Genomic DNA, 23389 nt, shown 5'->3' with positions numbered 1-23389 from the left:
TGTACTGATGCGGAGCAGCAAAGAAAGAGGAAATGATGCATGGGGAGGGGAGTTTTATAGTACCTAACTTTTTTCTGATTGGTTGTTTTTCTGTGCTGCTGTGGAGTTCTAGTAAAGAGAGACTTAAGCAAATACGAAGCCTCCTGTCATGTTATAAAATTGCAGGTTTTGCTTACGTTTTGTTTTAATCAAAATGTGTACAATTGCCTCGATCCTTAAGGTGTTGAATAGTCATATAACTGTGTTTATCCAATGCTTTATTGTCCAATTTTTAATTAAATTTTTATGCATTGATGTATTTTTGTGATACTGTAAATAGATCTGCGCTCAGTTTGTTTTACAGTATAGGATGTTCTTTTTCTTGTTTTGTTCTCTACCATATGGCACTCAAATGTATTAGTTTCTGTAAGTGTATACTTTGCTATGGATTTCTATGTACTTAGGATGCCATCTAGAGGCTATTTTGCAACATTATGTCCAAGTATACTTGTTATGTTTGTTAAAAGTCCATCTGGGGTTAACCCTTTCATCCATTGCCATTCTGCCACACAGTTAGTATTTAAACAATTTACTTACAAAATGATTCTTTACATTTTAAATTTATTTTCTTCATATTACACAATTTCACAGCCTCTGTACAGCCAAGGCTATTTCAAACTGGTGTATGCATTCCATTTTGTACATATAGTTCTGGATTGTAGCATTAACATGAGCAGCAAGTTGCCATCTGGGCAACCATCCATATATTAATTTGAATATATAACTTTTGTGGACATAGTCTGCAAAACATATAATCCTCTACAGTGGGACCCCATTAAAACATCCTTATTGGAATCCCGTACATACAGTCAATGATATAAGTTGAATCCTGGGATGTAGCTCTACCCACTAACACGGCGCAAAAATAAGTGCTTGGATGTGGCTGACGTGTATTGCTAGCAAACTAACACTGGCTTTAACATGAGTCGTGTGTTGGCAGCAAGTCCAACAGCCTGAAGTCCATTTAGTGTCCTACAATCAGTGAAATAGGATTGCTGCCCAATTCTTCAACATAATACCTTTGCATGCAGTCCCACGGACTGTACTTGTATATGCAGAGATCCAAGTGGAATCAACTTGTAGTGCAAGTAGGGTGTTAGATGTGTTGGTTACAATTGTATTTACAATATCAGTTCTCCCTGTTCTCTACTGAATCTACTCTAGTATAATTTTATTTTCCTTGTAGGGATTTCATTACACTACATAATGCTGCAAAATGTAGTATTGGCCCAACATCAGCTTGGTCAATTTGTGAATGCTGGGTGCACTGAAACACTCTTGGTTTCAATGGTTTCCAACGGCAAAGGGTTTCGTAGACTGGTCAGGCCAGACTAAAGTGTAGTACTATTCCTTAGCCACAAGCTGGGAGCATGCCAATTCTGGCGTTCATGCTGGGAGATGAGTTATTTTCAATTGTTTTACTTGATAGCTATATATAGATGTGTATAACGTATTTTACTGTGTCTTGATGAAAGTTGTTTTATTTTTATAACAAAGTCCTAGAGTATCATCCATTTTGTGTTTGTCTATTATCACAATTGGTAGATTTGAGCATCAGGCCACAAATATTGCCAGTCCACAAGTGCAAGTCTTTTGGGTATTTTGGATGACAGTGCCACTTTAACTATTACAAAATACACCATTACATCTTTGTTCACTTGATTAACATCTCAGTGTAACACGCCTAGTGTAGCACGCAGAGGAGAGGGAGTCTGACTAACACCGTGCCGGTCAAACTGGAAATAATAGGGATTCACTAAAAACCTATAGGGAAAATGGCAAGGGGAACACTCTAGATAGTGGTGTATAAAATCCAGGAGTTGGCTAGTGATAATGGCTCAAATAAGATAGTGCAGAATCACTTCAATAAATAATCTACTAAAATAGTGATATAGAGGTGCTAAAATGTGATAGATGAATGGATAAATTAATTTTATATTAAAAAAATAAGTTAATTAATCAGTTGACAGTAAATTATTTAAAAATAAATAAATTACAAATAAATTAATTAATTAATCAGTTGACCGTAAATTATTTACTGTCAACTGATTAATTAATTCATTTATTTTTAACTTGATTATTCACCTAGTGGTCTGTATTTACACATCTATTTTTATCCATTTAGAAGTTTTTATTTCATACATCCCATTTTACCTCCTTCCTTTTATATCTATTCAAACGTTTTTATTCCTTCTATCCTATTTTTCTTCCTTCCTCTTATATCTCCTGACATTTTGCATTTTCTATCTGTTTATACTTCTGCTTTTATTTTTTATTCAAACTTTTATCTCTTAAAGGCACAGTACCTTTTAATTTATCCATTCATCTATTGCATGTTATCACCTCTATATCACTATTTTAGTAGATTATTTATTTAAGTGATCTTATTTGAGCCATTATCACTAGCCAGCTCCTGGATTTTATACACCAATTTCTAGAGTGTTCCCCATTGCCATCTCAGGACAAATGTTTATCATTCAAAGTTTATTGATGATTTAGCATATTACATAATAATAGCAATAAGTGAAATTTAACAGGAAGTAGTATAACAGTTTGCAGGTAAGAGGAGCACATGTGCTGAGCATTGATAATCTAAGACAAGACTTTAAATGTGAACTTTAATATCATTGAGTCCTCACATGGATCTCCAATGAGAATAGATATTCTACCAGTATTGCAAGGCTGGGTTAAAAATGTCAGTGGTTTTCATAATGCTGCATAGGATATGTAGGTTAGAAGTAATGATCCTCTCACACAAGTGAAGGAAGGCCCATAGTATGCCTACAAGATCAGTTGATTAACAACTTTGGGAACTAGTTTTGGGATGAGACTATATATCTCGTATGTGGCAGTAATGGAGCGCAAGTCCTGACAAGGACTTTTTCCTCCGCTGGATCTGTGAAGACAGGAACTCTGAAACAAGGTGCTGAAATGTAAATAGCTCTATTATCCCCAGTAACTGGACGACACACAGTTCAGGGAGTACAAATGATTTATTTTGCTCAAACACAGCCTGCATGGGGTCTCCATACAAAATATACAAGCTCCTGTCTGGAGACCCATTGTCTGAGATAATTGAGTCAAAACTGAATAACTCAATTATCTCTCAGTTACAGTAAAATACAGAGAACAAAAAAAAATATTCATACTTTACAGGAACTCCACAAGTTTTATATCCCCAAATAGCTCGGATTTATCCGTTGGATAGAACAAAATTGCCTTTCGGGTAAAGTTCTGGCTGGCCGGCCACGAGGCAATGGCCAAAAATAGTTCCATGAAATTGAGTGTAATGGACGGTCTCCTTTCGGGGGTTCCTGTGCTAACATCGACAAATGTAGTAGTTCCTAGTTCCTTTCTCCCAAAGGCCTTTCATCTTGGTCGGGAAGTTGAACAGGCAGCGGTACCATATTTGCCCGGGCTCGTGAGACCGCATGGCCAAAAACTGTTCCAGGCGTTCAACAACCATGTACCGCTGCCTGCTTTTGAGAGACAATATGGCCGGTTATTCAAATGGCGGCCACCCAGGGAAAGCACTCAAGTTAATTACTTAATTTGTGGTTAACAGCCAGGGGAGGTTGGTGTTCGGGAAGGTAAAAAAAGGGGGACCACACACCATCCATTCAGGAGATGAACAAGGGGGTATGGACAACTGAACAACAAGGGAATTAAATCTGCTACAGTGGGTAACAGTCAGATAACTACTAATACATAGTGAGTTTCGGATGGAGGGAGAATGTTGCATGACTCAAAGAAAGAGACACAGGAAAAATAAGAAGTAGTCCCTACAGTGTTATAGGGCAAGGGCTTATTGACAGGAGCACAGGGTGAGACTGAGAGAATTATCCTCCTGTGGGTATAAATTTTAGCATGCAGTTAGGCGTGCACCATGTAGACCATGTATATCAGTACCATACAACAAAGGATAAATGTTAAGTTAAATGTCATATACAGATGTTCAAGGGTCATCAACCTTTGCCCCAACATTGTCATTGTGACAGAGATATGATTTCCAATTTTTACTATACATTTCTCTCAATAAGTATGTCATGTAAGCCACTAATTTAGCAAATAAAGAAGATATATGAATACCCTGTTCAATATATAAGAATATGCATGCTCTTGCTTTACTACTTACATATCTTTTTAAGAAATATGTATTTTTATTCCAGGAGCCTGGATAATAACTGGGGGTTCACATGCTGGTGTTATGAAACAAGTTGGTGAAGCAGTCAGAGACTTCTGTATGGGCAGCAGCAACAAAGATAATGATATTGTCACAATTGGCATAGCTACGTGGGGAATTGTTCACAATCGTAAAAGCTTGATTTCCACCACTGTAAGTCTGAATACATACTAATTTTATACTGAATTATTCTCATTTTATTTATTGCTAGTTTTAAATTCTTATCAGGAATAATATTTTCATTTGCAAAATTTCATATTTTAGAATTTTAATCCAAGAGAAAAATATCTTGCACTGTAATAAAACAGAGATCATAATGGCAGAAATCATCTTTTTCTGCCTGCAAACCTTGCCAATAACAAACAAGTGTCCTTATTTGCACTAAAACAGGGACAATTACTAGTCACCCGAACACAGCCTTAATAATTCCATGACACACAATTAACCCACCATAACCCACCTTCAAAAAAAGAATTTGGAATCACTAGAACCAAAAATGTCTATTTAATATTGTTTACAAATATGGGCTTGGTAAACCCCTAGTCTTTTTTTTTTTTACATTCTTTATTTTTGTTGTGCATAGAGTAGCTGAGAAGAATATTCAAACATTTAAACTGTTACATTTTCAGGAGCATGGAAGTCAAGCAGTAGATTAAATATCAGAAATTCTGCGCTTTTTATAGATAGAACAAAAGGTAAACGAGTGTGTCACTGCAGAGCAGAATGTATGAAATTAAAAATTTCAGACATTATGCACTGTCTACAAATGGAATAGAACCATAGTTTAATAAAAGTACGTAATACCCCCAGGGGGTTCCATATATGGACTGGTAAAGTGTATCCCACATTGAGAGAGTAAAAAAAGAATAAAGCGTTAATAAAAAGTAAGAGAAGAGAAACAAGAAAGCAAAACAAATAGAGATCTGTCTGGGAACTATACAGAACCTTGAATCTCAGGGAGTGACATGCTCGGGCGCTATGTCTGAGCGAGAGTTCCAGGCCCAGCACCCAGGTCAGCTGATGCCCTGCAGGGGCTGGACAGATTCATGCCCTGGAAGTTCCTGGGTCAGGTCCAAATGGCAATTAGTGTGCACAGCCCGGTGAGCATTGCCAAGTCCATGATGTCCCCCCTGTTGCAAGAGGGAGATTACAGTCCCGCCTGGTGCTGCAAGCCCATATGCTTAAAGGAACACTATAGTCACCTAAATTACTTTAGCTAAATAAAGCAGTTTTAGTGTATAGATAATTCCCCTGCAATTTCACTGCTCAATTCACTGTCATTTAGGAGTTAAATCACTTTGTTTCTGTTTATGCAGCCCTAGCCACACCTCCCCTGGCTATGATTGACAGAGCCTGCATGAAAAAAAAAATGGTTTCACTTTCAAACAGATGTAATTTACCTTAAATAATTGTATATCAACCTCTAAATTGAACTTTAATCACATACAGGAGGCTCTTGCAGGGCCTAGCAAGCTATTAACATAGCAGGGGGTAAGAAAATCTTAATTAAACAGAACTTGCAATAAAGAAAGCCTAAATAGGGCTCTCTTTACAGGAAGTGTTTATGGAAGGCTGTGCAAGTCACATGCAGGGAGGTGTGACTAGGGTTCATAAACAAAGGGATTTAACTCCTAAAGAGGATTGAGCAGTGAGGCTGCATGGGCATGTTCTATACACCAAAACTGCTTCATTAAGCTAAAGTTGTTCAGGTGACTCTAGTGTCCCTTTAATTGCCTATTTGTCCTCAGGAACGGTCTCTAGGCAGGATGGGGAGAGAGGCCTATTAAGTGTCTCAGCACCCTCCTCCATGCCACAGGTAGACAGATTCTTGCAGACAGTGGTGTAATTTTAGCTACACGGCAGCAAAGATGTTTTTTTATCACAGGTCACAGTGGGAGACACTAAAGCCATCATTTTAGGGAAGACGCAGGAGGACTCCGCTAATCTGTCATCTTCTGTGCAGATGTTAGTGAAGCAGTAGGGTCACCTCAGGGGCAGACCAGGATAACCCCCATTGGCCAGAGGGGGAGGGACGGGGCACCTGAAGAACACAGCGGCTCAGGTCACTCCAGATCGGGAGATTGGCCGCCCTTCCCACCCAAAGCATGTACTAGGCTGCACTGTGTTGCTTAGAGCCTTAGAGCATCCTGGCATACAGTAAACAGTAGGTAGCTGTGGCTCAATAGACAGCCCGAGTTGAGGCGTATGTAAGGTGCTGTCAGCATTGCGTTGAGAGCAATATTAAGGGCAGTATCAAAGAACTAGTGAGGAGCTCTTTTGAAGTGTGTCTATCCGCCATGAAGGTCCGACCACGCACCCCAAGCCCCTAGTCTTTTATGTATCAACCCAGCCCCTAGTATTTTATGTATCAAAGGGAGACATTTTGACAGAACATTGCGACCTAGTTAAATTTTTTCATAAAGGAAAGCAAAAGCAAGCATCATTTTGATCTGTTTTGCACTAATGTTTATCCCATACAGGGGGCATTTCCAGCAGAATATCAGTTGGATGAAGAGAACCAGGGAAACCAGTCTTGCTTAGATAATAATCATTCACACTTCATTCTTGTGGATGATGGAACAAATGGAAGGTACGGTGTTGAAATATTACTAAGAGCCAAACTGGAAAAGTTTATTTCCGAGCAAACTAAAGAGAAAGGAGGTAAGTTACACCAAAGCTATAAATGTACTTATAGCCATAATGTTCAAGATCAATTTTGAAAGAGATCATCTCAACCTTTCATCCTTCTAAAGAAGACTATTAGTATAAAATATTTATTATACTTTGAATAGCATATACAGTGTAGGTTTAATAGGTAAAATATGGAACTTGTATTCATTTATTTTCAGGGATGGCATTGTTTTATTAGCTCCCATATAGTAGTGATATGGTTTTGTTTATTTGAGCTACTATTCTTTAAATCTACAAGACACCATGAACGATAACAAAACAAAGCATGCATTGGACACGGGTAAACAGGTTATTTCTTCTAACATTTAAAGCTGTTTTCTACGGTGTCCAATAAAAAAGCTAATAATGGGATGGGTAATTAGGTATATAGACTGATCCACCTACAGGCTTTGACTTTCATTCCACAAAATTTTGACGTTCATTATTATTTTAAACATATTATAACATTTCTCTTCAGGTCCTGTATATCTTTGACAAATTGTAATTTAGAGCTTTTGAGATACATTGTGTTCACATACATTATTGATCAGTGTTATATTTTTTTTAAATTGTTTACAGGAGTAGCAATCAAGATCCCAATTGTTTGTTTGGTTCTGGAAGGAGGACCTGGCACACTTGATGTAAGTTTATTATATGCCAATAATTATATTTAATTTAACCTGAATGCACTGTAGAAATAAGTTAAGTATATGTTTTATTTCTTAGAAATATCTAGTGCTTACAAGTTCTTTTATTATTCAAACTGATTAGAGATAAAAAATAAAGACATCTTTTATGCACAACATACATTTGAATTTGATCTAAATTCCCAAGCTGCTTGGGAGCACCAGTGCCATGAAAGGGTGTCTGTAAACATGACCCAAACACTGGTTGTCCAGCCTTGCACCACTATTGGTACTAACTACTGAATACTGGTGAATACTTCACAAGACTTGCCATTTAGGAGATGCTGTGACCCAGTTGTCTAGCCATCACTAACTGTCAAAGTAATTCAGATCTTTTTGCTTGCCCAATTTTCCTGCTTCTAACAAAGGAAATTGAAGAACTGATTGTTCATGTGCTGCCTAATATATCCCATCCCTTGACAGGTGCTATTGTAATTATATAGTCAATTTTATTCACTCCACCTTTCAGTAGTTTTAAGTTTTGGCTGATGAGTGAATAAAAGTGCTAATTTGCATCAAAATCTGCACTTTTTGTGAAATGAAAAAGAGAGTACACACAACATCTGGAGTGCCGAATGTTGTCTACATCTATATGTAAGCCATGCCCTTTCTTGTCAGCGTACTTGAGCAGGTAGAACCAGGAAGACTGCTTCTCTTCTCTCAATGTAAAATTGTTGGATAAGCTTTTCACAGATTATAGAGAGCAGGTCTCCCAATACCTCCTAATTTTAGCCTTACTTATAAATGCCCCTATCTTATTTCCAAGAGTATGCCTCAGTACTCCCTAACCATAATCTTCCTTATGACAACCCCTAAGTTAGCCTAACCTATTGCTATGCTCTTGTGAATGCAACAGCATTTTAGTGTTGTTCAAACAACTCTCACAATTTTAAATTCATGATTTCAATGACAACATTTTAAATAGATACCATATTCTAGCATCGGTGTATAGGCAGTCAAGCATTTTTCCCAGTTCTCTGGTTCAAAAGTTCAAAAAAGACTAATTTTATACCTTTAATTAAAGAGCTTCATTTGTTTCATGGATGGTTGAAATAAATATTATTAAAGCTTTTTTATTTCCTAAATGGCTAAATGTACTATGTTTGATTCCTTTTAAATTCCTGATAGTTATAGTGAAACTGTTCAAAGAATGATAGAACGATTTATATGGGCTGAGAGAAAAAAAAAAGAAGCATTTTTTGTAGTAGCGTTCATCAAGGTGGATTGGGTATTCTAAAAATGCTAAATTAAGCTAATGCAGCAATGATTACCCGAGCTCATAAATTTCAAATTGATTTATGTAAACAAGAAGACTGGTACTTTACAGAATCAAATATATTAGATGTTGAGAATTTTGAGAACCTATTATGGTTTCACTGCAGTGAAATCAAGAAAATTAAGATGAAAGATGTCTTAAGTAACATTATTATGTCATGGACTCTGTTTAAGAAAAATAGCTCACTAAACAATAAAGTTCTCAAAACTACCACTTTAGCAAACATCGAGCACAATATTCAAGATATAAACTGGAAAACTTCACTAGATAAAAATAAAATTAAAATTGCGGATTTATTAAAAGGTGAACAAATAAAGTCAATTAAAACTCTGATTAATTAACTATATCTCTCAAACACTCAATATTACTCAATTTTGAGAATTACTAATTACATTAAATGACATCTAATACAAGATGCTGACAAAAATATCAATGCTCATTTAAATAAAAAAATGTAATAATAAACACCAAGTTGGAATAATTAGACTGTTTCAAAAATTATTAATATCTCTGAATCAAATTTAAATTCCTAGAGCAATATTATCATTACAAAAAAAAATTGCAAACAAACATAAAAAATGGATGACTGGATAAAGTCTCATATTGTTAAAGAAAGTTACCCACTGCCTAAATTTCCAATAAACACAATTTCAAGTAATTTATAGATGCTATTTGGTACCTTATCAAAGGTTATCAAAATTTGAAAATGCAAATTCTCAAATATGCTAGAGATGAGATGAACAAATTGGAAATTACCTACACATATGGTGGTTGTTTTACAAAGAGATCTCTGATACTTGGAATACAATTTTTACGTTTATTTCTGATTTATATAAAATAACTCTGATTCCATCCCCTATTAAGGCATTATTGCATTCAGATTTAGATTCAATAACCGTGAAAGATATATATCCTTAGCCATGAAGGTAACTATTGCAAGGTAATGGAAACTTACAGAAAGAATCTGCTGGTCTAAAGATGGAAACATGTTTCTACTTGAATTATTGCAGCCTCAGCAAATATAATTCTTTATGGATTTATGTCTGCAATCCTTTCCATAACATTGAGAGGATATATAAATGGAGGAATATTTTTAAAATAGTTTTCTTCTCCTTTTCTTTTCTATGGGTCGATAAGATCATCACTGCTTGGAACTTCTTTGGTATTGTCTTGTTTTTTTTGTCTTATAAATGTAATCTTAATGTAATTTCATGTTGCTCTGATAAGTTTTGCATTACCTTTGATGTAATCTTTGAATGTGTCAATAAAAAAAATGAAAAAGGAGAGGAAAAAATAAAAAGTCTTAATCCCTTCCTTGGTTGTAAGTGAAAACACATTTCTCCCAGTCTCAATGGAAATCCTCTTGTCTGTTGTGTATTCCTGCTAAGAACATACATCTTAGTTGTATTTTTCAAAAGACAACAAATGCTGTTTTTCTAGTCTATCCTAGTTATAAATCATGTTTTCCATCCCTCTTTTTAAAGCACTTTTTCTAGTTTTTTTTATAATTTTTCTTTAAAATTGGTGTCCAAAATTGCACAACATACTCAACGTTGGGTCTTACCATTAATTAATAAGGAGGCACAATATTATTTTAATTACACAAATGATTAGCCATTTTTATATATATAACAGCACCTTGCTAGTCTTTGCAATTTGAGACCTTTTAATGTATAAGTTAAGGTTTCTTTTTCCAAAATACATGGTTTTTGTATTTATATGTATTGAATTTCATCCATTTAATTTAATTTAATCCACTTGCTTACCCAGTCCTGCAGTTTATCCAAATCCCTCTGTAGAAAAGTGATATCATGTTTAGACTATATTATCATTCCTCATTGTGTATTATTGTTTATATGATTTTGTAAATGTAAATGTTAGAAAACATATTTCCATACATGTTAACTTTGCCTGATATCCAATAAGTTCTAGCGCGTTTAAAATATCTAGCATCTCTATATTTTAGGAAGGAATTTTTATCTATTGGTTTTAAAAGGTGGGGGGGTATTTAGATGGTTTATAGAAAAACAAAAGTTGTAAACTACATTAATACATATTTTAGTAGCATGACATTTTTATTTTCTTCATATTTTTAACACAGACAATTTACAATGCAATTAGTAACAACACTCCCTGTGTTATTGTGGAAGGATCGGGTCGAGTGGCTGATGTGATTGCACAAGTTGCTGAGCTACCTATTTCAAAAATTACAATATCTCTTGTCCAAGAGAAGCTGCGTACTCTCTTCTTTGATACTTTTGACACTTTTACTGAACGCAAGATTGTTGAATGGACCAAAAAGGTAACATGTTGTGATATATACCAAATTTAAAGAGAAATTGAAGCTTAAAGTAGGTTTAACACTCTTGCTGGGGGTAACCCAGATGACTGGAAAAACTCAAAGAAAAACGGGAATTGAGTGCCCTAATTTGAAGTTAAAACATAACTTATTGTTACCGAAGAAAAAGATGAAAGAAAAAAAGTAAACACTTAATTACTGCGGTGCTTGCTGTGCTCAAAGTGAGGCTACAAACAAAGGAAAACATTTTATAATGAGATCTTAACTAATGATACAATTTGATCTATGCTCGATTAGTAAGATAAACTGCCTGCACTGTATCTAAGTTTAACATGCAGGTAAGCTAGAAAGGATGTGTCAATACACAATTAGTATAGTCACCTAGGATGTAATAACATAATTGTTAGTATTAATAATGCGGAATCATGCCTAGGTTGACTAGTGATAAATTTAGATCTGTGCTCGATTGGTAAAGTCTACTGACTATTGTCTAATAGGGTTCTCTTATTTATGATAAAAATTTAGTTATTACCACCTAAAGCCATATGATGTAGAATAGAGGATTCAGGGAGAAAGACCGGATATCTGCACTAGATTTAGCTAGATGTAAAAAGAAAAATACATGTATAGCAAAAATAATAATATAAATGATGTAAAATCTCAGTTGGATGGTATTAAAGATCTTATAAACCTAGTAGTGTTGCCGTAAGCTGTGGAAATCAACGTGCTGCCTTGATAGAGCTAAAATCTAGATGGTACTACTTCTGTGCCTTCGAGGGCACCTACCTTCTTTCATCATTCTATTCCGTAACAATAAAAGTTGTTTTAACTCCAAATTAAGGTACTCAAATCCTGTTTTTGTTGTGATATATACAATTAAATTATTAGATACAAGATGTGATAATTTTGTAACGCATCTATCTATCTATCTATAAAAGTATGTTTTTTTGTAGCCTAAGCTAAACTGCATATTTTATAACATCGGATCATTAAAAAATGCTTAAAGGGACAGTGTAGTCACTAAAGGAACTACAGAGTAGATATTCTGGTGTCTACAGCCTGTCCCTGCAGGCTTTTTATTGAAAAAGGGTAAGTAAACTTCATTTTTAAAGGAGTCTGAAACCATTATCTGTGTTTTAACAACAATAGTGTCATGAAGCTAAAGTGGAGAAAGAGTTGTGGATTTCTACATCTAAATTAAATTTTCGCAATGCAATTCGGACGAATAAGGGGCGATAGGGTGACTGAAAGAATGTCTTATTTCAGACAATTTGGATGAATTTGGGCTGATCGGCCACTTGGAAGAATTTCCAATTTTCTTGCAGCCATGCACCAGAACCTCAGGAGAACGGACTTGCATGAACCTGAACAAGCTCATTTTCATTTCTGACATGGAGAGTGAGCATAAAAAAAGAGTGATGGGATAGAGAAGAATCTGTGGGGTGTTGTTTTTTTTTTTTGAGGTGTAGAGATGGGGGCATATAAGCAGCTTAGTTAGTAAGAGGTCTGCCCAATCATATAGGCTGGGAAAAAAGGAGGAGCAATATAAGAACTACAATTTCAAACAGGATTCGTCTAGACACTTTTACTTCAGCTATTGAAGGAGACAGCCCAGCAGTGATGCAGTGTTTTAAAGTTGGAGGTAGAATGGGTCATTCATTCTACCATGAGACAAACTTTAGCTTTATAGTGTATCTAGCAGCTTTTACGGCCAGGAGCCCTAGAGAAAACTTTGAGTGGAGTTACTGTTTGGAGAACAAAAATTCTATTTACATTGACAGATTTCCAATGCCCATCTATACATGTGGGTTGGGTGTCAAACAGCTAAAGGAACTTGTCAATGCAAATAAAGCCTCTATACTTTGTGACAATGTATTTGTTTGAGTGTATCTATGTAAAACCATGCAATTTTCCAGTATTAATAGAATATTTAAAAAAAAGAAAAAAGTCTTCTGTCTGTGCAAGTGTGCAGGCACTATGCAATGTTTCTTAACATCAAACACAATAATGTTACAAAAGTAAATCTACCAAGCACTCATCCATTCTGCAACACAAATACCATATTTTACTGAATAAAGTTGTTTTAGTTTACTGTAATAAGAAAAAGAAACCCACCACCATCACATCGTAGATATTGTTTTGTGATTTACAATGATATTGTGACTTGATGTACAGGATATCAAGTTTTTTTGTCATCTAATGGGATTTGTTGGGATAGTACATTTGTATTGCCCCGCATGATGCATTTATAATTGAGTGTGAATTCTCTTTCACTAATAATTGTCCAGCAAATATTTTGTCATATATGTGTTTTAAAAATCCAACCAGTCACTGATATGCAGTTATTTTTTATTGTCTTTTTTTGTTTCACCTCCCTTCTTGTTTTTCTTGTATCTTGTTTCAAGGTGGAATACATTGTTTCTATCAGGACATTTGAATAATTTTAAATTAAAATAGAAAATTAAACTGTAAATTAAAATGGAGAAATATACAATATGTCTGTGTTTGATTTGGCATATTTATCTTTCTGTGTCTCTCAGATTCAGGATATCATGAGAAACAAACAATTGTTAACAATCTTCAGAGAGGACAAGGATGATCAACAAGACATTGATGTGGCTATTCTTCAAGCCTTGCTTAAGGGTAAGTGAAAACACAATTTGTGCATGGTAATTTGACTTGTGTGCTTTAAATATCCGCCATGAAAATTGTACATTCATATGTAATGCCATATGACACATAGAAACTTATTAACTCAAACCATTATGAGCACATTCTAAAGAAGCTTGAAGTATTGGTTAGTTGGTAGAACCAGGGGCAAGAAGATGCACTTTTGTAGACCTTGCCAAAGAAAGTTGAGCTTGGGAGTAAACCTTTTAGACTGTGAATTGAAGCACGTTAACTGTTTGGGCAAACCAGAAGCCATGGTCAAGTAGCCTATTTAGGCCATGTACCTAATGGTCAAGAAAATCAAACAATTAGTCATGTCAAGAAATGTAGCCGTGAGTCAACAAGGGGAAGATCTGTAGGAGGTTACGAAGCAAAATAAACATTCTGGCTATGAGCAATGATTGGTCACTACATAACTACATACAGCATGAATAAAAACAGTGATTGAACAGGTTTAGTGAGAGAGGTGGCATTTTCTTCTATGCAGATGATGTGTACAGCCCCTTGGACCACAGTGGGAAGGATTAGCTTCAGTATTGACAGATTATTGGTGAAATGTGGCAGGTTGAGGGTCAAGATACGTACAACATCAGCAAAATACACTCTGGCCAAGGAGCCCATAAGTACAATTCATTAGGCAGCTGTACATTATGAGAACAGGCAGTGAAAAAGGTCAGGAAACAACCAAAATGCAAGACACTAGAGATCAACAGACAGATATATAAAGCAAAGGGAAAGCAAATAAATTGAGCAATAAAAGTAACACCAAATAACTACCAATAACAAAAGAAAAGAGGTCTATAACAACCAAACATTGAGGAGTCTTTGTTGTGAGATTTTTGTTTATGAATAAATCTCCAGTTGGATCAGCAGGCATGGGAATAGCGCTATAGAGTTGGAATGTGTACAAGATTGATTGAGGGAGCTTGTACAGCTTGCTTCCAACGAATACCATGCATATGTCCAAACAGTAACTGATGTGAGAATTTGACAGTGTGTTACTTTGAATCTTGTGGTAATCTTGACTATAAATGACCTGTTTGTCATTGACATTTGTAATATCCAACAATGTCCCAGGAATGATTACAAATAGAGATGTCCCGAACAGTTCGCCGGGAACTGTTCGCCGGCAAACATAGCTTGTTCGCGGTCGCCGCGGCGGGCGAACATATGCGATGTTCGTTCCGCCCCCTATTTGTCATGGAGGTGGGAGGGTCTGGGATGGAGGGTCTGCTGCTGATTGGCTGGAATGTGTCTGCTGACTGTGAGGTACAGGGTCAAAGTTTACTCAATGATGACGAATAGGGGGTGGACCGAACATCGCATATTTTCGCCCACCGTGGCGACCGCGAACAAGCTATGTTTGCCAGCAAACAGTTCCCGGTGAACTGTTCGGGACATCTCTAATTACAAATTGCATGAAAAGAACATTGATCAGTCCTGAATTCTATGCATTGCCACCATACAAGATCTATGGAATATAAATATGTTATTTGTGCTTATTACAAATAAAATGGTCTATTGCATTTTCTACAGCATCTCTCAGTCATGACCAGCAAGGTCATGAGAATTGGGATCATCAGTTGAAGCTGGCAGTTGCTTGGAACAGGGTTGACATTGCTAGAAGTGAGATTTTTACAGATGATCATCAGTGGAAGGTGGGCTTTTCAAGGACAGCAGAAAGCACGTGTGATATTAATGATTGTAATCAGATTAATAATTTTTTTAATTTTTTTTTTGTTTTTTTCTAAATATGCCTATGACAATTATATACTTTAAATGTTCACACCAACCAAACATGAGCTGTACAAAGCGTTATTTGTCTGTTGCAAGCATGCTGTACATGCTAATGACAGATTCCAACTACGCAGAGAATAGACATTAGCCAGCCAAGAACTAGTTTTATTACCTTTATGTGGACATTCACTTTGAATTCTAATTTGAGTAAATACTTTATGTGGTGAATGTGGTGAATAGACCCCGTCCCTTTTTTCTCACAATGCAAAAATGCTGCTTCAGAGAAACAATGTTGTTTACATTTGTTCAAACCCTCTAGTAGCTGTCAAATTTAAAAATTAGTGTTTACTAGATGTGTGCATTCAGTTTTTATGTGGAATACAATTTGGCTGTATTTTAGGTGATTGGCGAATCATCTGAATTCTGCAACTTCAAATCGCCACATAACTAAGTCACAAAACAAATGAAATGAGCAATAGATGAGTCATTCCATTTATTTCGCCATTTGGAGATTAATGATTAGGAGACAGCCACTACATGTTAATTTTATTCACAGATCAAGTGGTGTGGGCAAGAAGTGATCAATGGAGGGAGAATAAATCTGTATTTATATATAATATATATAATATATATTTAATACTAAATACTAACATTGTAATGTTAAACATAAACATATATTGTGAATGTTCCTTGTAAAGGTGTAATCATATCATATCTCTTGAATTTTGATTTAATATCCTTCTGAGCATGTCAGACTATTAAGCATAGATGGGGAAATGTAAATCCTGGAAATACAGTAGGGAGGACCCTGACATAAACAACAAAATGCTAAATGTTCATAAATGTTTTTCAAACAGCAAACTATGTAATATATACTTGTATTTGAATCAGTCATTTACAATATATGCATTTGCCTGTCTAATGGCTGCTATTTTCGTTTTTAAATAGGTCTTGCTGATGGATCCTTTTTAAAGCATCTTCCTTGCACATTTGTGCTTTTTCTTATGAAGATGCAACACATTGACCCTGCAGACAGATTAAAGAGCTAGGAAACAAAAACAAAAAAAAAAACAAGGATATAATGCACACACTGAAAACGGTGGAATACCTCCTGCAAGGTGCTCCAGAAAGGGAGGGCCAAACTCACTGGAAACATCGCATGGCAGAAAAGATAAATATCCAGCCACACCTGAGGTTTTTTTCTAAAAGGCTGTCTTTTTATTTGGAACAAGAAAGTGGATCAAGATCTCTCTGCGCTCAGAAAGGAGCCAAATGTTGTCTACATTTTCTTGTTCCAAACAAAAAGACTGCCTTTTATAAGACTCCTCAGGTGTACCTGGATATTAATCTTTTCTTCTGCCTGCAACATAGACAGGCAATTATTCTTCCTCTTTTGAGATCATCCTAATTTATGATTTCTGGTCCAATATAATGCTTCTCATTGAGAAGCACTAAAGGCATTGTGAGCAGATGCATCAATCACTGCCCTTAACCAATCCAATCTTTCTCATAAGAATAAAGTGCTAGTAAGGAAATAATTATTACGAGTGTTTGTCAATGCCAAATAGGAAAGCTTTCAACTGCTGAAAGTCTTAAAGAGGAAGTGCATTTAGTGGCTCTCTGGGTGATTGTTTAATAGACAGCCACAATAAATATCCTGACTGACAAATGTAAATATTGGCATTTCCCCCAAACATGTTAGATTGCAGGTATAGCATCTTTGCATCGAAACCACTACATTAAGACCATTGTTTATTCAGTTTCAGGATACATACAGATTGGACGTCAATCAGTTAAAGGAACTTGTCAATGAAAAATAAAACCTCTATACTTTGTGACAATGCATGTATTTATTTGAGTGTATGTTAGCAAAACCATGCAATTTTTCTGTATTAATAGAATATTTTTATATATTTATATTACTCCTCAGCCTTCCGATCTTCACCCAGTCATGACAGCGGCATTAATTGGCAATAAGCCTGACTTTGTAAAGCTTTTTTTGGAACAAGGAGTACGTTTAGAGGAGTATGCCACTCAAGACACATTAATTAATCTCTATAACAACTTAGACCCATCGTGTTTGTTCCATAGCAAGCTTGCCAAAGTTATTGAAGATGAACGGTTTCGTTTACAAGCAATGAGATCTTCAAAAATGCACCTCCATCATGTGTCACAAGTGTTGAAAGAACTATTGGGTGACTTTACAAAACATCTGTATCCAAAGCCAAAAAACACAGAACGAACTCGGCTGTCTATTGCAGTTCCACACATAAAAATAAATGTAGGTATTTTGGGGGGGAATGGCGGATATATTTATAATTAGCAGATACTTTTTTGAAAAATTAACTATTTTATGTTTGCTTACAAATAATCAATAAACAAATGTCTTATATATTAGAATATTTGTCTGTTAGTCCACCTATGGTACAGCACTGCAAAATTTGTTGCCACTTTATAAATAATAATAATAAATAGGTAGATTCTAATCCAAAGTGGTTAGAAGTGTTCCTTTAAGTCATTGATCTTCAATACCTGTGTACAGGACCACCATTATGCAAGGCAGACAAAGCATGTGTAAGGGGCCTGGGCCACCTGAGAAGCCCAATGGACTTGGGCCCCGATCAATGAGTTGTTACTATACAATAAGAATTTGTTGATCTTTTCCTGTTTTCTATGTGACAGGATTCTAGGAGCTATAATAAAGGCAGTGTGAATCACAAACCCCTTAGGTGTTTATGTGTATTTGTGTGTGTCCGTATGTATATTCCTGTGTATTTGTGTGAATGAACTTTGTGTGAACATTATGTATCTGTGTGTGCTTGTATGTGTGCACGTATGTCTGTGTGCATCTGCGAATTAATGCATCTGTGACTGTTTGCAGTCTATGTGTGTAATTATATGAGTAAGTGAGGACTAGTTATTATTTTTTTTAATCTATAAGAAAAATTTCAATTTGCTAAATCTGAAAGTTGTCTAATATGCCATAAAATGCCCTGGACAGTTTTTTCTCCCAGTCTTGCCCATGAAACTACCAACACATAACCACACATTTCACTCACAGCTACCAATAGACAGCAATACACATCCCTTACTGCTACTTACACAAAGCAATATACATCAGTCACAGCTACCCATACATAACCAAGCATCACTCCACTGCCGCACATATCGCTCACAAGTGCCCACATATAGAATTCACAGGCATTCACACACAGCCACAAATTGCTCACACATACCCACACATCACACACAGTCAAAACACATACATCCCACACACACACAGTCACATAAACCTCATGCTACAACACTTAAAGTTACTGTAAGCATAGTTTGAGGTTTATACTGTGGAGGGTGGACTTCAGGGGTGTTTGTATAAGGTATTCAGCTCAACTTTTCTAAGCAAATCAGTATTACATTACTGTTGGATACTGTAGACATCCAATTTAATGACTTCCTAAAACAAGAAAATATATGCATATAATTTGCATATAGATTTACTACATTTTGCCCATGCTGATGCGTATTCTAACAATTTTTTTTTTACCAAGCACACTGAATTTGACGTTTAATGCACTCACATGATCTTGTCCTTGCAGGTACAAGGGGTTACACTCCGAACTTTCCACAAGCGTTCTCAAGGTAGTGCATCATGCACTATGGATCCAGTCAGAGATCTTTTTATTTGGGCCATTGTTCAAAACAGGAAGGAATTAGCAGAAATTATATGGGTTCAGGTATGTATAAAACTAATTGTAATGGGGATTTGTGTAGTGTAGTGACTAATATAAACTGACTTTTTTTATTTTTTTTTTTTTTTTAAACTGCAAAATGTATTGGACATTCCATCCAGACTTCAGCTTCAATAGCAAATTTGCCTTAATGAAGTTGTTATGGGGCTAGATTCCCTGGTTGCCTTCTTACCTTTTAACATCCTACTATTTGCAGTGAGCAGACAGCAATATGCTTATTTGGTGGAAGCTCATCCATAAGGGCAGCTGGTGCACCAGTTTTTGTTGCAATAATAAACATTTTTTTTTTAAATAAATAATTATTTTGTCTGTGTAAATGTACACCTTCGAGATGTGCCTGTTTGATCAAACATGTTGTTTTTGTCCTTTTAATTATTAGGACTCCATTTTCCCTCCTCTACCTCTCTCTATTGCTGTGAGGAAAAGTAAAAAAAAAAAAAAAAAAGCTTGACTATATTTATGGTTGTTTGCCCAAAAATCTAATTGAATCCTATGGAAAGTTTTGTGAATTAATCTCTGACAGACACATGTTCTTCCCAATGAGTCATTTTCAGGCTGTAAGTATGATGCCCTAAAAGGCAGGACTGCCTGCTGAGTTCTCATAGGCTGCTAGCACCAGGGGGCAGAACACCACTTTCTTGATGCAACCTCAATTTTTAATCCATGTCTGCTGCTTTGTTTAACCCTAGTACATCTGCTGCTCCGTTTAGGAGGTTCAATATACAATATCCAAGAAAGTATTAATTTTGGAGTCAACATACTATGTATATTGTATTTTACTGAATCACACTTGTTGCATTAATTTCTTTAGATATAATTTAGGATATTTTAATTTGTAAATACAAAATAAGACATGAGACATAAAATGAGCCCTTAGACATATGACATAAGAGAAAGGAAGTTAATATAGAGGCATCATCATATTTATTATATGAAAAGTAGTCTGTAATGCCACTTGTTAATTTCAGGATCATCAAGCAGCATCTTATTTAGCCTCCATATATCTGGCACATTATAAGGCTTTACACATTTCTGTCAGTGGGACATCATTAGATCATGTTATTTGGCCAGTGGAAAAAGTCTAAAACATTAGGCACTCTGGGAACTATCAATGACCACATATAATTTTTTGTATATTTTGAATGAGAATGTGAGTAGAAAATATAGACCCTAAAAGATGGTTGGAGACTTTGAAGTATCATGACGTTTGATTATATTTAGCAGATGAGCCAGTTTCTGACTAAGGAAAATTAATTTATTGTGTAAAGGCTTATTTGAAAGTATGTTAAATGCAATTAGCTCAGAGATTTTGTGGAAGCTGCTGTGAAATAATAATAAAAAAATCAATTATTGACCACTGGATGGTAAATACTCACTAAAGTAACTTGCATAACATTAAAGGCTCCACCAAAATATGGAGTCTACTTGTGTCATCACTATAGTGTTTTGATAGCTATAAACACCCAATTTTTAAGGGGAAAAATACAAGAAAAGCATTTCACCTGAAAAGTGGAGCACTACGAGCACTACTGCTATGAGTTTCCTTGTGGTATTTGACAACAGCCTGAGCATTACGCATCTCTCTTAGTGCCAGACATCTTCATGTGAGTTATTTAACCCTTTAACATTCATAGATATTATTTTAAACAAAGAACTTATGGACTATAGTCATGTAAGACATAAATATATTAAGATATTGCATAATACCAGGAGAGGGAGATGCAACAGACAAACATCAAAATGACCCTAGATACTGGTACAAGATAGCATGGCCAGAAAATCAAACAAACTACAACAACAACAAAAATAGAAAGAGAGAAAGAAAGATTACATTTGGCTTAGTCCATCTAGCAAATCAACAGTGGAGATTACCAATCATAAAACAAATTGCATAGATTAACAAAATTATTTTAGTGATCCAATAACATGCAAATTTAGTTTCACTTTATTAGGAGTATTCCTTCTACTGGGGAAAGCTGGAGTGCAATAGCTTCCATTCCCAGAGTATGTGCATGCCATCCTCAGGAACATTGCTTGATGTTCTCCATGTTGCCAAACCAGTTTCTTGGTATGGTAACCCCAGCAATAGGAGATGCTGTGATTGTGCAGCAGTGATGATAATTAATTCTTTCCTTCTGGCCATGATAGCAGTGGAGGCGTCTACAATTAGATAAATGCTTCTAATGGACTATTGAAGTGTAGTGAGCTTCCAGTGCTTTCTTTGTATGATAAGGATGGCTATATGCAATGTTATAATGACTTAGTCGGTGCTGTCATGTAGTAGTCAGGCAGTTTTGCTGTCACAGATAGTGAAAAAAGTGATAAGTGCTCTCTATCCAATAAAGCAGCTATTCACCAACAAGGAGTTCCTTTTACCTTGTGAACAATAGAACAAAATTTACTTGCTAGTTTTGCTGTCACAGACTTGGTAAGTACCACAAATGTCACCTGAATTTGTCACATTGTGCCGTTAGGAATGGGAATCATTGCTCTGCTTCCTGGTGGTAGACCAGGCCCCCAATTTTGTAGAATCTTAAATTGTCATTATACATTTCAGTGATATACTGCTAAACAAGTTGATACTTTTTGTTGAATGAGACCAAAAAGTATAAAATAAGAAAACACATTTTGTATATGCCTCACTGTCTTTTCATTGGTACATGCATACATCATCCATCTAATGGTTGTCAGGTTATAGACCAACTTTAATAACTTTAGATATTTAGATGAAATATGTACATTGTAAATTGCATATAAAAACTGAAAGAATATTGTTTTACATCAATATAGTTTTTTAGGTTGTTAGGGTTTTCAGGCCTGCAAGTCATATCACATAGTTGCATTTAGAATTTTAATTGATTGAAAGACATGCAAAGAAGCACACATTATACAAATTAATAACACTAACACATAAAACACCTTAATTCATCTTGTATATGCCAGTTATAGTATGCATCTATAATAAATAAATTAATTGAATTTTAAATTGCATAAGGACGAGTGTATGTGTGTTTCTGTACAGGTGAGCATGTTTTTTCACATTTTAAAGATTATTTATTTAACACTTACAGTGTCGTGATTGCATCGCAGCTGCATTGGGTTGCAGTAAAATTCTAAAAGAACTATCAAAAGAGGAAGAAGACACAGACACCTCCGAAGAGATGCTGTCCATGGCTGAAGAATACGAACATAGAGCTATAGGTTGTAAATATGATTAGTAATGTTTTTTTAAAGTATAGCTCATTAAGTGCGTATATAATGTATTGTGTATACATATATATATATATATATATATATATATATATATATATAATGTATTGTGTATATATATATATATATATATATATATATATATATATATATATAGGTTTTATTAGACTGCAGAGAATAATAGAAATAGAATGACTGTTATTGTCACAAGGTTATAATGGGTAACAATTGAGTTCATTTTGCTTTGCTTTGAGAATAATTTTGAATTTCATCAAAGTGTGCATAGGTTTCACAAACTGTGATAAAAGTCTGAATGTGGATGATATATGGGCATAGCAATATTTTTTAGGAGATTGCATAAGTTCCTGGGATAATACATAATCTAATACAGAGCTATAGTGAAATAGAAGTTCAAGTGTTTCTTTGAAACATTATGACAGTCAAAGCCTACCTGTCTTAGTTTAAGTGTGATATTAACTTTTTAAATGTAAGTGCTGTGCACATGCAAAGTAAGGCACTTATCAACCTCATCTATTATCTTTAGTTTAGATGGATGTCAATTAATTACTCACTCTCTTCGTATTCCCAAGGACTGATATGCATGTCAGACTTAATATCCTACATAATAGATGTCAAATTCATATTTTTTCCCTTGTTTTTAAAAGGAACATGCCATCCACAGTAAATGTGATTACAAATACACCTTTAGGCAGTTCATTTCAGAAATATATTGTGCTTGCAGCAATTACAGTTGCAGATTAAATGTTACCACTTAGTGATGCCATATCATACTTATCATGACAACAACAGCATGGAAATTACTCATAAGCATGCCTTATTTACTAACTACTAAGAACATGTGACCCATAT

At 35.3% G+C, this 23389-nt stretch overlaps 1 protein-coding gene across 1 annotated transcript in view; it reads left to right on the top strand.

The window, feature by feature from the left end:
* The window catches only part of TRPM2 (transient receptor potential cation channel subfamily M member 2), a 302532-nt gene that overhangs the window by 138204 nt on the left and 140939 nt on the right, over window positions 1-23389 (top strand). Inside the window, exons 7-15 of the mRNA XM_063430124.1 lie at window positions 4209-4375; window positions 6703-6883; window positions 7472-7533; window positions 10956-11156; window positions 13694-13796; window positions 15360-15481; window positions 17491-17841; window positions 19157-19294; window positions 22381-22510. Coding sequence (XP_063286194.1) covers window positions 4209-4375; window positions 6703-6883; window positions 7472-7533; window positions 10956-11156; window positions 13694-13796; window positions 15360-15481; window positions 17491-17841; window positions 19157-19294; window positions 22381-22510 — 1455 coding nt within the window. The remainder of the gene's footprint in view (window positions 1-4208; window positions 4376-6702; window positions 6884-7471; window positions 7534-10955; window positions 11157-13693; window positions 13797-15359; window positions 15482-17490; window positions 17842-19156; window positions 19295-22380; window positions 22511-23389) is intronic.

This window comes from Pelobates fuscus, chromosome 8 (genome assembly GCF_036172605.1).
Source record: "Pelobates fuscus isolate aPelFus1 chromosome 8, aPelFus1.pri, whole genome shotgun sequence".
In the NCBI taxonomy this organism is placed as follows: domain Eukaryota; kingdom Metazoa; phylum Chordata; class Amphibia; order Anura; family Pelobatidae; genus Pelobates; species Pelobates fuscus.
This window is presented reverse-complemented; position numbering and strand designations above follow the sequence as displayed.